Source organism: Eriocheir sinensis, chromosome 24 (assembly GCF_024679095.1).
Source record: "Eriocheir sinensis breed Jianghai 21 chromosome 24, ASM2467909v1, whole genome shotgun sequence".
NCBI classification, from domain to species: domain Eukaryota; kingdom Metazoa; phylum Arthropoda; class Malacostraca; order Decapoda; family Varunidae; genus Eriocheir; species Eriocheir sinensis.
This window is the reverse complement of record NC_066532.1, coordinates 7,366,783-7,383,958: the sequence shown is the minus strand read 5'-3', so window position 1 is coordinate 7,383,958 and position 17,176 is coordinate 7,366,783. Positions and strand designations below refer to the sequence as shown.

The window sequence follows — 17,176 nt, the reverse complement described above, 5'->3', positions numbered from 1 at the left end:
AGGAAGTGCTGAGTCGGCAGTTGCGAGCAAGGGTGGCTGAGGGGCAGTGGAGAAGACGCGTGTCTGGGCTTAGAGAGTGTTGAGCTGCTCCGCTCGAGAGTGCTGTGTGCATCCGGTGTGCGTGTCTGCCGTGCCCCTGTACTGTGCCTGATTAACTGTTCTGTGCCCTTTGAGAGTTGCTGTACTGTGTGAGGAACCTGTCATCAAACCAGAACTTAGTGTTGAACGTGTATCCTTTGTGCCCTGCCTCGTTCCCACCTCCCCTCGGTGTTCGGTGTGGGCCGCTGTGAGTGACTGGTGCCCGTGTGGCTGTTCTGGGGAACACGCCGCCTGCCTGCCCGTGGATGGTGTGTGGTAGGGGGGGTGGCGTAACACTTGGTGTCAAAGGAGTGGGGATAAGTGAACAGTGAAGCGCGCCGAGTCGTCATGGCGTCCCCCAATGGTCGCCGTGAGGGTGAGGAGAAGGGCAAGGCCGAGGCTGAAGCGGGTGATGCGAAGCCGAGCCAGATGGACTTGTTCGCTGCCATGCTGGCCAGTATGAGGCAGGAATTGGATCAGAGGGCAGACGAGCAGGCCCGCCATCTTGCCGAAGTCCTCCAGAGCTGTTTCTCGTCGCTGAAGGTGGAAACCCAGCAGTACACCGACCAGGGCTGCGACAGCGCGAGGAGTGAACGGCTGGAGGAGGTGCGGACCCAGGAAGGCGAGGTCCGAGGCCTGATGGAGGCGGAGAGGTGGCATCGTCGCACGCGGAGGAAGAAGGCTCAGTTCTGGCAGGAAGCGCCGGGGCGGCGGTCCTGCAGGGGCCTATCTGGGGCCCCTGGCAAGGACTCCTGGAGCCTGGTAGCGTCGTGGCGGAACCAGTAGCTGCCGCAGGAGGTTGGGGAGCCCCCGCCTCGTTGCCTCCCTCACCCCCTCCCTCTCCTCCATGCCAGCCGGCTCGCAGGTCACGTAGTCCACTCTCTCTCCCATGGCAGCAGCGAGAGGTGGCAACGTGGTGCGGGGAGGAACAAGAAGGTCACGTGTGCTGGCGGCGGGTGCACGGGTGGCGGACTGGCGGGGCTCCGCGTGGGGCCCCTGGAAAGGGCCCCTGAAGCCCGGTGGCGTCGTGGCGGAGTCGGTGGAGGCTGCAGGAGGCTGGGGAGCCGTCGGAGCCGCTCCCTTGGGTCCAGCTGGTGCTGGAGTCGGACCCATTAACCCTGCCTCGTTGCCTCTCACCGCCTCCCTCTCCGCCATGCCGGCCGGCTTGCAGCCCACGTGGTCCGCCCGCTCCCATCTGCGGCCCCTCGGCCTCCTGGCGCTCAGAGAGGCTTAAGCCAGCGGAGCACGACGGGAAGTTGGCATGGGAGGCCCAGTTCAAGATGCCAGCTGCTGCCCAGGGTTGGGGCGAGGATGAGAAGACGCTGCAGCTGACTACAGCACTACGGGGCTCAGTGGACGGGCCCGGCCGCTTGGTGGGGAGCGCCGAGAGGACCTTGGGGCGGCCTGACATGCTGGCCGCTACGCGACTCCAGGACGCGCCACAGAGGCTGTGTGGCGTCACGGGGCACTGCGTGCAGTCCAAGGGCCCAGTGGAGGCTCGTATCGGCGTTGGCAGCGCTGTGGAGCGCCGGCCGATGGACGTCGCCGATCGAGACGAGCCGTGCGTGCTGGGCCTCGACTACCTGCCGCAGGGCGAGGCCTGTGCCGACCTTGGACGGGAGCTGGAGAGGCTGCGCGGACAGGCGCCTTTGCTCCCGAAGGTCGGCTGTGCAGAGGTAGTCGCGGCGGAGCGACTGCACCTTGCCCCGGGGACGGAGGCCAGGGCCCTTTGTTGCCGGTCGGACGCGATGCCAGCGGAAGGCACGGTGGAGTCCACGGAGGGCCTGTAGCTGCCTGGTGGTGTGGCAGCCGGACGGAGTCTCGAAGGAGCGGGGGAGGAGTCAGTCACGGTGCTGGTGGCTAACTCCTCCGACGAGGCTCGGGAAGTACCCGCTGGTGCCAAGCTGGGCACCTGTGAGGAGGTGGAACAAGAGGAGGCGTCGGAGAGCTCGGAGTCGGCCGCTGTGAGGCCGCTGCCCGACTTCCTGGAGGATTCGGCGCACCGGAGCGCCGCTCACCTGACGGAGGCGCAGACGAAGGTGCGCCACACCCTGGGTCGGTGCGCGGACGTGTTCAGCGGGGGTGGATTGGACCTGCTGGGCCGGACGGGGTGGGTGACGCGCAACATCAACACGGGAAATGGTGCGCCCACCAGGAGCCCGCCCCGACGTGTCGTGCCGGTCAGGCGGGAGGAACTGCAGCGCGCCGTCAACGAGATGGCGGCGCAGGGGGTGATGGAGCGGACAGACAGTCCGTGGCCCTCAGCAGTCGTCCTGGATATGAAGAAGGACGGCACGCAGCGCTTCTGTGCGGACTGCCGGGCGCTGAGGGACGAGACTGACGAGGACTCTCACCCCCTGCCGTGGACCGACGACGCGCTGACGAAGGCCTTGGAGTTCGGGGCATTGACGACGACCAGCGGCCAAGCGGCGGCCGCCCCGCCCTGCCATGACTTCCGGGGCCGGATGGCGAAGGTGAAGATGAAGGCAGCGTCGGTGAAGGCGAGCCCGGAGGGCCTCCGTGGCTCGTGCGGGGGCTGTGGCAAGAGGGGGCATAGGTACAGTCTGTGCCTAGGGGAGTGAAGGACGCGTTCCCTTGACCGGGCGAGCCCCGATGCCCACCAGCCTCGCTGCAAGGACTGTGGCCAATCAGGCCACCGCTTGAGTGCCTGTCCCAGGCCCAGGGACGCGGCGCGGGCGGAAAGCGCGGACGGGCTGGAGAAGGGAGCCGACTTCCAGCCGTCTCCCGCTCTCGGGCCCCGCCTTGAGTAGGCTGCCGCCGCCCGACCAGCGTGTTGCCAGTGGGAGGCTTAGCGGTTGTAGCCACGACGCGTGACAGTGGACACCGGGGGCTGAGGAGTGCTCGGCGCGGCCTGACCCGGGGTAGTGTGTGCTGCTGGAGGGGCCAGTGGAGGCTCGTATCGGCGTAGGCAGCGCTGTGGAGCGCCGGCCGATGGACGTCGCCGATCGAGACGAGCCGTGCTTGCTGGGCCTCGACTACCTGACGCAGGCCAGTAAGGCTTGTGGTGGCCTCGGACGGGAGCTGGAGAGGGTGACCGGAGTGGTGCCCTTTGCTCCCAGGAGGTTTTCGAGCATGGCTGCGTGGGGAGGTAGTCACAGCCTGGCGAGGGCACCTTGCCCCGAGGGTGGAGGCCAGGAGCCGGAGTCGACCAGAGACTATATACGAAGAGATAGTGGTATGTAGAAATTCCTCGGGCGTGCGGAAGTAGCGCCATCTATTGCAGCCCACCAAAAACGTCACTTTTCAGGGGTAGCTTTACTATTTTTGAAGTACCTGCCACAGCACCCTATCCAGCCTTTACTTATTTTTTTCATTGTAAAATGATTTACTAATGGGGTAAAGAAAAATATATTTGTTCTTATGTTTTATTAGGTATTATCTACACTATATCAAATTGTTGTTTTAGGAAAAATATGGTGTAGAAAGCATTTGCTAATATATTATATATATATATATATATATATATATATATATATATATATATATATATATATATATATATATATATATATATATATATATATATATATATATTGTGTGTGTGTGTGTGTGTGTGTGTGTAGCAAACATATCCAGTGCTTTAAATACAAGCAAAGCATACAACATTCTATGCATGCTAGATTACTATAATGCCTTTGCAACTGTGGTAACCCGGATGTCACATTCGTCCTGTTTCCCAGGGTAATGGGTTCCCTAACACCACAGGCTCAAGGACCAGTGTTACAAAGATGAGTACCGAGGCCACGGGCTGCTACAGCGTATGCCCCCAACCGTACCTTTACCTTTTGCAAAATGCTCTTAGTTGAGTAAAAATATCATACTAACTGTACAAGTGCCAGATAATGGCAAGCATTGCATACTGCTTGACAAAGCAGAGAACAAAAGCTTCTAACCATTACAACAGAAATAAACAATGGGAGACACTCAAAGCTTGTTAACTGAACATGACCCGATTTAAAACAGGCAAAACCAACAATGGTGCGTTATATACAATGAAAACTGTATAAAAATGTTGCAAGGCGCATCAATATAAGAGCAAAGCATCATAAAACATGCTGAAATACATGATGGAGGACATCAAGAAGGTAACACATGAGTTGTCTTAAATGGAATGCAATAACTTGGTGGTCTTGGGAGACAGGCGAGCCTGGAGGTGAAAATGGGATGTAGGACACAGTATGATCTCCCAAGCTCTGACCTTGGTGTCAGGGTCATGAAGATATTAAGCTCAGTAGGCACAACTATGCAGCGGAGGCACATATGATAAAAGCAAATGAGACAAAATAAGTTAACTCATAGTGTAAGAAAAGAGCAGGAAAGATGCTGCAGTATGTGACACCAAATTACAGGGCAGAGAGTGATATGTATTTCATAGGCTACATCAGTAAACATGTAGTATTTACTGCAGGAACGACACATTAAAGTTGGATGTAATAAAATATATGTTTTTAGCACACATTAAATTTGGATGTAATAAAATATATGTTTTTAGCACACATTAAAGTTGGATGTAATAAAATCATTTGATATGAAACTCCTTGAACTGGCCAACCAAACAAACCACTCTCTGTCCACCCCACCCCCCTCAAAAAAGCATTATTTTTCACAAGGTTTATGAGGCATTAGTCAAGAATATCAACTGTCATTACATTTTGTCAAAAAAAATCATACCTATGTGATTATGTATATCATATAAATCAGAAAAAACATTGCATGCTGTAATACAAACAAGATTACTCCTGGAAGCCACATTAATGATGCCAGACATGTGATGATAGACACTTATAAGTGTGATGAAATTACATGCTGTATTTCACATCATGAAACCAAGCCAAGTGTCACTGCAGCACATATTAGGTAAGGCAGACACCAAAAGCTTGTTACCTGAACAAGATTAAACATAACAGGCAAAATCCACAATAAAGCATTGCATACTGTTGGGTAGGGGAGAGAACAAATGCTTCCAACCATTACACCTGAAATAAACAATGGCAGATATTCAAAGCTTGTGAGCTGAACAAGATCTGATTTATAACAGGCAAGACCAACAATGGTGCATTACATGAGATATCTGGCAGGGGATTCCTTGCATTACAACTGGAAAGTGGCAGACACCTAAAGCTTGTTAACTGAACAAGATCTGATTTATAACAGGCAAAAATGGTGCATTACATGTGATATCTGGCAGGGAAGATAAATGATTCCTTGCATTACAACTGGAAAGTGGCAGACACCCAAAGCTTGTTAATTGAACAAGATCTGATTTATAACAGGCAAGACCAACAATGGTGCATTACTTGCAATATTTGGCAAAGTATATGGAAAAAATTTCTTGCCGTAACAAGAGTGATACTAAATAATGGCAAATCCCACAAAGTATCTCTTCTTTTGACAAAGCCTGTGCTCTTTGCTGCAGGGCTGTCAGAGTCTGTTTGCTCCAGCCAACATTTACTGAAATACCCCTGAGTCATGAGTGAAGTGTTGAAACTGAAGACAAGTGAAATACTGTGCTCAGAAATCTATTAGCATTTGGACTTTGATAGTATAAGGTCAGAGCAAACCTCCCCTCTTGTAACCCATATCTCCTACTAGGCTTAGATCTTGGCATCTTGCAGCATGTTGAACCTGACCTCAGAAAAAATCCACCCCTATTGGATCTAAAAAATTGCTGGCTCTGGGCAAAAACTGCCGAGGAGTTGTAACAGCCTGGGCTTTGAGATGCCTTGCCTCCCGGTGCAGACGACAAACTGTTTTGTGCAGCAATTTTCACTTTTCATGTCTGAAAATACATGAAAAAATATTTAATCACAATTCTAAATAATAAAATATGTGCATGTAATTGCATTATTTTCAGTGCTATAAGGACAGTGAATCTAAGAATTGACATTATGTCTGCACGCCAGCTTTGATGGAAGGCTTCACTTAGACTGCCTGACAAGAGTAATATTTTCAGGAGAGCTGGGGGAGAGGATACAACTGGAGACTCTTGACAGATATAATGTCAAGATCTACAAGCACCCATTTTCCATATATATCTTTGATGTTCAGTCCATACTAAAACATTTGTCAATGTGTTGCCACACTAAAAATCTAAAGATTCCCTGTTTTTGCAATGTTAGTCATACCTAAGCCCTGATAAACCATCCAAGTGAATCAAGAATGAGTTCCAGGGGGCAGCATGAGCCAATACTAAATGGCGCCACTATAAAAAAAAATTGCCTGCATCATGACGGGCCTGGGCCGACCGCCAGGCCCCTGAAGAAAACCTACCGGCGCTATAGGCAGGTGGGGAAAAAAAAGGATCACATCAGAAGAATGGACAAAGGTTTGTTAGTGGCACTTCAAGGTTATGCTACCTCTTCAAAGATTGGCCAGTCATGATTTAAAGTGGAACAGGTTAAACAAGAAACAGGCAGGTATCAGTGGACATTACTGTTACTATCAATTGCCAGCCTATGGCAAAATTTGAACCTATGCTATCAAAAACATAAGACCCATGTGCTGATCACTCGACTAATCGTAACGGTACTACACCCATTGAAACATAATAGAGTTTAAATATATCATTCAAAATGTCAACCTTTTTACATACCTTTTTTTTAAAGATATGTAGCCTACTGGTGTTACAGTTAAATATTGAACTCAATTTGTATGCAGAGATGTGAGGTATGTTATTAAGCTGTAATGTTTCCAACACATTAGTTGTGATTAAAGCAACAAGGAATAGTAACTAAAGAGGATAAATTATCACTGAGAACAAGAGGTTCCTAACTATATTGTGGTGAGCTTGATGGCCGAGTCGAGTTTCCTCCAACCCCATCAAGTTCACACCCTGTTGAGAGGCAATTTTTTAATCAAAGTGAAAAATGGATGCAAATGGTCACTAAAATTAGTTATTATACTTGGTGTCACAAATTCAGGCAAATAATTTAGGGAAGGACTCCTGGACTTGGCTTCACTGATGAGGTAAATGATTTCGTGCACTCATTGGGCTATAATATATACATTGTTATAATGTGTATCATTGTCTTGTTACTATATATTACCTACTGATAATGGAAACACATGTCAGGATTAATCATCAAATACAAGGAAAAAAGAATCATGTATGGAAATTGTGAACTTTTAAGTTCATGTAACAAACAAGGTTTATTATACACAAAAAGGTTGGATACTTCAGATGTAAAAGATTTTTAGATATAACATCACCCCCTTCCTCCATATTGGTTCTTTAAAGCAAGGGTTGAGTACAGCTCATTATTATTTGCGGCAGGTTTAATGACACTTTTTTTAGTGCAAAGCATCTGGAAATCAATGATCATTATGGAATACTTCTCATGAGTAGCTACTAAAACTTAACAACCTACAAGGATGCACAATCAGACTATAAAAGATAGATACATTATAAGACCCCCAATGTTCCTGAGTGATACAGGAAAATTAGCTCAAAAGCGCGCTGCGGCTAAAACAATGCTTTGGCACAAAGTCCAGGCCGTTATACCCATTGATTTAGGTCACTCCACCAGTTTTTCAAGACCAGGACTGCCGGGAATGGCTAATCGGTAATGCTAATGCTCCTTCCACCCGCAAAAAGTCTGACGTCCTCCCAAAAACTCATTTCCTGGATCTGCACCCAAGGACATACCGTAACATGGTTCAATGATCATGGACAAAAAAAAATGTTAAGACAATCAATATCCAATCATTTCAGGATACATAAATCTGCTGAGAATGGCTAATCGGTAATGCTAATGCTCCTTCCATCCGCAAAAAGTCTGACGTCCACCCCCAAACTCATTTCCTGGATCCGCACCCAAAGACATACCATAACATAGTTCAGTGATCATGGAAAAAAAAAAAAAGCAAGACAATCAATATCCAATCATTTCGGGATACACAAATCAGCATCCATATGAAGGAATTCTACAACTTAAAAGTGATGTTGAGCAGGGCATGTGTTAAGTGACTTGCACAATCTATTTTGTGATGTCATAATTAGATTAATAACACAACAATCAACAAACACTAGATGAAGTATTCATACCAAAATCAGTACATGGAGCTGGTGCACTGCAATGGGGAGCACATTCCTGCAGCCTATATAGCAAGAGGGTTGGATGCTGCCATGTACTTCAGGGGGTGGCTAAATGTCTTCACCCTTGGCCTCTTTCTTGGACTCTCCCCCTTCATCTGCCACATTCTCTTGGATGATATCGGACGTGTTCGGATCTGTTGGGATGTGGTTGTATTAGATGTGGAATAACATACGACAGTGGAACATGGAAGGAAAGAGTATGTCCACACGGTAAAATACAGAGATGAGGATTGCACTGCATTAGTTAAGTGATGACAAGATGTAAATTGAAATTATTTGGATACTGAAAGGATGTACGGGGACAACTGGGTGAGAAGGGAGAGAGATGCAGATTTTGATGTTATATAGCTAGTTACATCAATGAAGACTTAGGACATACACATTCAGAACGACCACAATTTTGGCTGCTAGACAGAGAAGCACTAGATGTCAAAGTGCCAGGACATTGAAGGAATTAATAAGAAAAGCAATAATAATTAATGAGTATAAATATATTTCTGATATTTTTGTTTATCTTAATACTAGTATTAGAATTTTCAAACACTAATAATATAATAAATAAATATTGATAAATTAATGAAAATAAATACATTAATTGTACTAATACTACCACTAACAATATTAACAGCACTGCACCTTAGAGGCTGAGCAATAAACTGAGTCTGAAATATAACCATAATTGAACTGTCTCTGTCTGAGTGTTATGTGAAGCTTGCTCCATGCACCATGATAGGAATGGCATAGATACATGCAGGTTGCTGAGATACAGTCACCAGCCACTTGTAGATATGGCACCAAAATGTGTTGGAAGCATTGGCGGCCAACTTCTATTTATTTAATTATTATTTTCTTTAAACAAAGGAGACAGCTCAAGGGCAACAAAGTGTACTAGAAAAAAAAGCCCCGCTACTCACCGCTCCCAAACAGACAAAAATAGAGTCTTGATACACTCTTCTTGAAGGTCAAGTTAAAAGCAGGAGGAAATGCAAACGAAGGAAGGCTGCTCCAGAGTTTATCATTGTAAGGGATGAAAGAGTGAAGATGCTGGTTATCTTTTGCATAATATGTTTGGCAAGATAGAACATGCAGTAATTGACTCAAATTAGAAAAGTATAGATTTAGGAGGGAAATGGGCAGGTATTGGTTTATAAATAGGGTGGTGGGGGAATGGAACAGACTCAGTAATCACATAGTGAGTGCAGGGACGATAGCTTGTTTTAAGAGTAGACTGGATAGCTACATGGACGAGGATGGCAGGTGGTAGTGGGGAGGAATCTGGAGCTGCCGTGTGTAGGCCATTCGGCCTCTTGCAGTCTCCCCATGTTCATGTGTTTAAATCAAGTGCAGCGGCCAGCGGGGCCGCGGGAGGAGGGGAGGCATGCAGTTATGGGCCTGTCACACCTTAACGTTTTAGAGAACGTATGGCTAGCGTATGGAAAACGGTGGCACACGCTCAGCATACGCTTGAATAAGTTATGGGTACGCTGCTCCATCGTTAGGGTACGTTGAAGTACGGTGGCGTACGGTGCCGTACGTCGTCGTACGCAGGGACAGCGAGAAGTTTTTGAGCATGCACAAAATTCTCGACGTATGCCAGCGTGTGGCCAGTACGTTATGCATACGCTGGGGATAAGTTAAAGGCACGTTAGGCGATCGTTATCATTCGTTCTCTGATCGTTCCTCACGCGTTGTATTCATTAGTATAATGGATAGCGTGCCCAGAACGCATTGTTGTCGTGTTTGTAACGATCATTGGACGTGTAGCGAACGGATGTACAACGTGTTGGACGTGATGGCAACGGATGCAAAACGTACATAACGTGTTGCAAACGTACTCATTGCGTGAATACCGTATTTGGAACGTTTTTAGAGTGATTGGCTTATAAAAAGGCCTCTTCTTCGGAAACCCTCATTCTGCAGGTAGCGTCTTCTGTGAAGAGATGGATTGTCCGGCTGCGCTACGAAGAAAGTACCAGCTTGCTGTCCTGCAGCATCAGAATGATCTCATTGATTTAACACTGCATCAGCTGCAAAGAAATAGAAGAAATGCAGGTAGGTAGATATATATATATATATATATATATATATATATATATATATATATATATATATATATATATATATATATATATATATATATATATATATATTGTTACGCCACCCCCCCTACCACACACCATACACGGGCAGGCAGGCGGCGTGATCCCCACCAGAACAGCCACACGGGCACCAGTCACTCACAGCGGCCCACACAGAACACCGAGGGGAGCAGGAACGGGGCAGGGCACAAAGGATACACGTTCAACACTAAGTTCTAGTTTAATGACAGGTTCCTCACACAGTACAGCAACTTTCAAGGGCACAGAACAGTTAGTTAATCAGGCACAGTACAGGGGCACGGCAGACACGCACACCGGATGCACACAGCTCGCGAGCGGAGCAGCTCAACCCTCTCTCAAGCCCAGACACGCGTCTTCTCCCCTGCTCCTCAGCGCCTCTCGCTCGCCACTCTCCACTCTGCCGACTCAGCACTTCCTGCCCGGCGGCCGGAGGCCCCGGGCTCCCCTCTGTCTCTCTTGTCCCAACAAGTAGAGTTGCACCATGCTGAGCTAACATTGCATCATGCTACAATTTCCTCACATTACACATACAATCATTCACATACAGCACATTCGTAACACTATCTCCCCCTTCAGAAGGCAGTCGACCCGGCTGCCCCAACATTCAACAAACAAAACACATGAAATTAATCAAACTAATCTGTCCCCTGGGACATCACTAAAGTCTCTTAACCATCCCGGCCGTCGCCTCTCTCGCCGAGGGCGCCGCTGGGGAGATGCGGGCGGCGGCAGGCAGGCGGTGGCACCCAGAGCCGCGTCGTCGGCCCCAAGTACTTGCTCAGGGTCGTCACTGACATCTGCCGCTTCGCCCGCACCGCCCATGTTCTCGTTCGCCCCGTGGTCAACCTCTGACACGTCCTCGTCGCTGCTGCTGGGGCCTACGTCCTCTCCTTCCTCACCGTGGCCCCAGGAGTAGCGCCCTGGACCGTGGTAACGCCACAGCCGGTCCACGTGGACAACAGACGGGCGCTTTCGTCCCCGTCGAATCCGGTAGGTGACGTCAGAGAGGGCTGCCACCACCGTGTACGGCCCCTCCCAGGGGCTCTGTAGCTTCGGCGAGAGCCCTCGTTTACGGCGGGGGTTATGCAGCCACACTCTGTCACCCACGGAGTACCTCACGTCCCTCATGCGCCGGTCGTATGTCTCCTTCATGGCCTGGCCCGCCACCTTGAGCTTGCCCCGTACGCGTCGGTGCACCTCAGCCAGGCTTTCCTGCAGTGCCGCTGCGAAGCCAGAGGTGACGGTGGGCAAACTCACGTCGGGGGGCCGCCCCGTGGCCAAATCCACCGGTAGCCTTAGCTCCCGGCCGAACATAAGGCGGGCGGGCGTGTAGTCCGTTGCCTCATGCACAGCGGACTGGTACGCCATCAACATAGCGGGCAGCTTGACGTCCCAGTCTTCTTGGCCCTCCCCGCAATACTTGGCCAGCTGTTGCGCAAGGGTCCGATTGAAGCGCTCCACCATGCCGTCAGACTGCGGATGGAGGGACGTCGTCCGGGTCTTGCGCACCCCCAACAGCTCGCAACACTCCCGGAACACTCGGGACTCAAACTCACGGCCTTGGTCAGAGTGCAGTTCCGCGGGTACACCAAACCGGGTAAAGAATTCATTCACCAGCACGCCCGCCACGGTCTCGGCCTCGTGGTTAGGGAGTGCATACGCCTCGGGCCACTTGGTGAAATAGTCCATCACCACACAGATGTACCGGTTACCCCGTGGCGTGAGAGGCAGCGGGCCGGCAATGTCCACGGCCACCCGCTCCATGGGCGCCCCAACGCAGTACACCTGTAACGGAGCTCGGTTTCTCTTGGCGGGGCCCTTCTTTGCACTGCACACGTCACACGCTCTACACCACTCGGACACGTCACTTCGCATTCCCACCCAGTAGAAGCGTTGACGGAGACGGCACAGGGTCTTTTTCTCGCCCAAGTGGCCACTGGTAAGTCCGGCATGTAACTCCCTCAGCACCTCAGCGCGCAAGGCTCGGGGCACTAACACAACCCACGCGTCACCACCCACGCCGCTCAACGCCACCCAGCGCTTGACTAACACACCTCTCTCGTCTACTCTCAAAGTTTCCCACTGATCTACTAGGCACTTGGTGGCGGGGCTCTCCACCGCCACTGCCTCCCAGCCGGGGCGCTCCCCGCCAGCCTCGAGCCACTGGATGATGGGAGCGAGATCAGCGTCCTCACGCTGCGCCTTACGCCACTTGTCATCCCCCTCAGCGACGCCCGCTAGCACCTGCAGGCGGAGGCACAGAGGGTCAGAGTCCTTCTGAGCACAGTGTGAGCAGCCAGCCTCACACGGGCGTCGACTCAGACTGTCAGCGTTGCTGTGGACACGACCCGGGCGGTGGACGATGCGATAGTTATACTGCTCGAGACGCCCCAACCACCTCGCCAGCTGACCCTCCGGCGCCTTCAGCGTCTTCAACCACTGCAGGGCAGCGTGGTCGGTCCGGACGATGAACTCAGCGCCGTATAGGTACGGGTGGAAGTGCTCGAGACTCTTCACCACCGCCAGCAGCTCCTTCCTCGTCACGCAGTAGTGGCGCTCAGGTCTACTGAACTTGGCGCTGTAGTAGGCCACGACGTGCTCCCTTCCGTCCTTCACCTGTGACAGGACCGCCCCGACGCCCTCGGCACTGGCGTCGGTGTCCAACAGGTAGGGAAGCTTCGGGTCCGGGTAAGGCAGGACCGGTGCCTCCACCAGTGCCTTCTTCAGGCCGTCGAACGCGGCCTGGCACTCCTCGTCCCACAGGAAGCACGCCCCTTTCCTGGTGAGCCGGTGGAGAGGGGCTGCCACGCTGGCGAAGTCCTGCACGAAGCGGCGGTAGTACGTGCACAGGCCCAGGTAACTCCTAACTTCCGCCACATTAGTGGGAACGGGCCACTTCTCCACCACTGCCACCTTCTGCGGGTTGGTGCACACGCCGTCCCGACTGACAACATGCCCCAGGAACGGCACCTCGTGCTGGAAGAGCGAACACTTTTTGGGGCTGAGCTTGAGGTTGGCCTTCCTCAGCCGCTGTAGTACCTCCTCCAGCCGCTCCAGCTCCTCCTCGAAGGTGCTCCCGAAGACGATGACGTCATCGATGTAGACGAGCGCTGTCTTCCACTGCAGGCCCTCCAACACCCTCTCCATCAGGCGCTCGAAACAGCCAGGGGCGTTGCAGAGACCAAAGGGCATGACGTTGAACTGCCACAAACCCTGCCCGAAAGAAAAAGCGGTCTTCGGCTTATCCTCCTCTGCCATCTCCACCTGGTGGTAACCCGACTTCAGGTCGAGTGTGGAGAACCACCTGGCCCCCACCAGTGCGTCGAGCGTGTCGTCGATCCTAGGCAGGGGGTAAGAGTCCTTGACAGTCACATCATTCAGCGCCCGGTAGTCCACACAGAAGCGCTGCGTGCCGTCCTTCTTCTTAACCAGGACTACCGCTGAGGACCAAGGACTGTCTGACCGCTCAATCACCCCCTGTGCCGCCAGCTCGTTAACAGTTCGCTGCATTTCCTCCCGCCTGGCTGGTGCAATACGTCGGGGCGGGCTCTTGATGGGCACACTATTTCCCGTGTTGATGCTATGCTTCACCAACCCCGTGCGGCCCAGATCCAAGTCACCCCTGCTGAACACGTCCGCGTACTGGGCCAGGGTGTGGCGCATCTTCTCCGTCTGCGCCTCCGTCAGGTTAGCGGCGCTCCGGTGCGCCAAATCCTCCAGGAAGTCGGGCAGCGGCCCCACAGCGGCCGACTCCTCGCTACCCGACGTCTCCTCTGGGCGCTCCACCTCCTCACAGGTGCCCAGCTTGGCACCAGCGGGTACCTTCCGGGCCTCGTCGGAGAAGTTAGCTACCAGCACCGTAACTAACTCCTCCCCCGCCCCAACGAGGCTCCGTCCGACTGCCACGCCGTCAGCCAGCCGCAGGTTTTCCGTGGGCTTCACCATGCCTTCCGCTCCACGCATCGCTCTGGACAGACGACACCGGACCCTGGCCTCCGTCCTAGGGGCAAGGTGCAGACGCTCAGCCGCGACTACCTCTGCACAGCCAACCTCCGGAAGCAAAGGCACGTCTTGACCGCGTACCCTCACCAGCTTCCGTCCGAGGTCGACACAAGCCTTGCTCTGCGTCAGGTAGTCGAGGCCCAGCAAACACGGCTCGTCCAGATCGGCGACGTACACCGGCAGCCGCTCCACAGCGCTGCCTACGCCGATACGAACCTCCACTGTGAGCTGCACACAGTGCCCCGTGACGCCGCACAGCCTCTGAGGCGCGTCCGGGAGTCGCCTGGCGGCCAGCATATCAGGCCGCACCAAGGTCTTCTCAGCCCCGGTGTCCACTGTCAGGCGGCATGGCTTCCCGTCCACTGAGCCCTCCACCTGCATCGCACTGGTTATCCGGCGGCAGCTTACGCAAGTCGGGGCCCGGGGACTGACGGCTGGGATTCGGCCCCCTTCTCCAGCCTGTCCCGGTTTCCCGCCTGCACTACCTCCTTTGGCTTGGGGCAGGCGCTCGAACGGTGGCCAGACTTGCCACAGTCCTTGCAGCAAGGCTGAAAGGCGTCGGAACTCAGTCGATCAAGGGAACGCGTCCTTCGCTCCCTCGGACAACGACTGCGCATGTGCCCCTTCTTGCCACAGCCCCAACACGAGCCGAGAAAACCGTCCGGGCTCGCCTTCCTCGACGTCGCCTTCTTCTCCACCTTCGCCTTCCGGCCCCGGAGGTCACGGCGGGGCTGGGGGGCCGCCCCTAGGCCGCTGGTCGTCTTCAGGAAGGCCTCGAATTCCAAGGCCCTCGCCAGCGCCACCTGCAGGTCCCCAGGGTGCGCCTGCTTAACGTAAGTCTGCAGCTGCTGGTCGTGCAGAGCGTCAACAAAGAAATCGCGGGCCAGCACCACGATCATCTCTTCCGGGGCAGCAGGATACGACCTACTGACCAGCGCTTCCACGTCCTGCGCCAGCTGCGACAGTGTCTCGCCGCGTTCCCGAGTCCGCTTCTTCAGGCGAGCTCGGTACACCTCGGCCTGAAGGTGGTGCCCGAAACGTCGCCGCAGGGCCTCCGCCATGCTCCCGTAAGAGGCACGTTGGGCCGGCGGCAGGTGCCCCAGCACTTCCACAGCCGGGCCCCGAAGCGCTGTTGCCAACTGCAGCGCCTTCTCAGCCTCGTCCCAGCCCTGGGCAGCAGCTAGCATCTCAAACTGGGCAACATAGGCCTCCCAGGCCACCTTCCCATCATACTCCGCCGGCTTGCGCCTCCCCGAACGGCGGGAAGCCGAGGGGCTGGATGGGGGAGAAAACGGAGCCCGTGGGCTGTGAGCCGGCCGGCATGGAGAGGGCGGCGGTGAAGGCGGCAGAGAGGCGGGGTGAGTGGGTCCGACTCTGGCGCCAGTTGGACCCAAGGGGGCAGCTCCGATGGCTCCCCAACCTCCTGCGGCAGCTGCTGGCTCTGACACAACGCTGCGAGGCCCCAGGGGTTCTTGCCAGGGGCCCCACGAGGACCCCAGCAAGTCCGTCACCCTGGTGCTTGCCGCCAGCACGCGTGACGCTTCTTGTTCCTCCCCGCGTGACGTTGCCAACTCTCGCCGCTGCCTCTCCGCCTCCACCTCCTCCCTCAGGCCCTGGACCTCGCCTTTCAGAGTCTGCACCTCTCCCAGCAGTTCACTCTTAACGCTGTCGCAGGCCTTGTCAGTGTACTGCTGGGTTTCCGCCTTCAGGGACGAGAGACTGCTCTGGAGGACCTCGGCAAGATGGCGTGCCCTCTCGTCTGCCCTCTCTTCTGCCCTCTGAGCCTGCTCGCGTGCCCTCTCGTCTGCCCTCTCTTCTGCCCTCTGAGCCTGCTCGCGTGCCCTCTCTTCTGCCCTCTGAGCCTGCTCGCGTGCCCTCTCGTCTGCCCTCTGTTCTGCCCTCTCTGTTCTCTGATCCAATTCCTGCCTCAGACTGGCCAACATGGCAGCGAACAAGTCCATCTGGCCCGGCTTCACCTCACCCACGTCAGCCTCGGCCTTGCCCGTCTCCTCACCCTCACGCCGATCACTGGGGGACGCCATGACACTCGGCGCGCTTCACTGTTCACTTATCCCCACTCCTTTGACACCAAGTGTTACGCCACCCCCCCTACCACACACCATACACGGGCAGGCAGGCGGCGTGATCCCCACCAGAACAGCCACACGGGCACCAGTCACTCACAGCGGCCCACACAGAACACCGAGGGGAGCAGGAACGGGGCAGGGCACAAAGGATACACGTTCAACACTAAGTTCTAGTTTAATGACAGGCTCCTCACACAGTACAGCAACTTTCAAGGGCACAGAACAGTTAGTTAATCAGGCACAGTACAGGGGCACGGCAGACACGCACACCGGATGCACACAGCTCGCGAGCGGAGCAGCTCAACCCTCTCTCCAGCCCAGACACGCGTCTTCTCCACTTCCTCAGCGCCTCTCGCTCGCCACTCTCCACTCTGCCGACTCAGCACTTCCTGCCCGGCGGCCGGAGGCCCCGGGCTCCCCTCTGTCTCTCTTGTCCCAACAAGTAGAGTTGCACCATGCTGAGCTAACATTGCATCATGCTACAATTTCCTCACATTACACATACAATCATTCACATACAGCACATTCGTAACAATATATATATATATATATATATATATATATATATATATATATATATATATATATATATATATATATATATATATATATTGTGTGTGTGTGTGTGTGTGTGTGTGTGTGTGTGTTTTGTATGTACTGTTGACAAGAAGATACGTACTGGAGAAGAGCCCCATTAATTATTATTATTATTATTTCTATTATTAGATCGAAAGAGAAGAACCTGGGTGAGGTCTTGGATAGGGAGACGCCGA

General features: G+C 53.1%; 2 protein-coding genes across 5 annotated transcripts in view; one reads left to right on the top strand and one right to left on the bottom strand.

Moving 5' to 3' along the window:
- LOC127002825 (uncharacterized) overlaps positions 1-2,622 on the top strand; it is a 40,079-nt gene extending 37,457 nt beyond the window's left edge. Inside the window, exons 1-2 of one of the 3 annotated variants that reach the window (XM_050869046.1) lie at positions 264-943; positions 1,015-2,622. In XM_050869046.1, the coding sequence (XP_050725003.1) occupies positions 1,359-1,868 (510 nt within the window). In that variant the 5' untranslated portion in view covers positions 264-943; positions 1,015-1,358 and the 3' untranslated portion in view covers positions 1,869-2,622. Of the gene's footprint in view, positions 1-263 lie in introns of those variants that run through there. The other 2 variants (XM_050869048.1, XM_050869047.1) reach the window with 2 other exon arrangements.
- Positions 2,623-14,606: 11,984 nt separating this feature from the next.
- LOC127002823 (uncharacterized) lies at positions 14,607-16,947 on the bottom strand. Of its 2 annotated transcripts, XM_050869045.1 has the most exons (2): positions 16,179-16,947; positions 14,607-16,145 (listed from the first exon to the last, which is right to left on the bottom strand). In XM_050869045.1, exons 1-2 carry the CDS (start codon positions 16,356-16,358, stop codon positions 14,721-14,723), a joined length of 1,605 nt encoding a protein of 534 aa, XP_050725002.1. In that variant the 5' UTR covers positions 16,359-16,947; the 3' UTR covers positions 14,607-14,720. The 2 variants fall into 2 exon arrangements, with proteins under 2 accessions (XP_050725002.1, XP_050725001.1); XM_050869044.1 differs by having other exon boundaries at positions 14,607-16,947.
- Between the last annotated feature and the right edge of the window lie 229 nt (positions 16,948-17,176).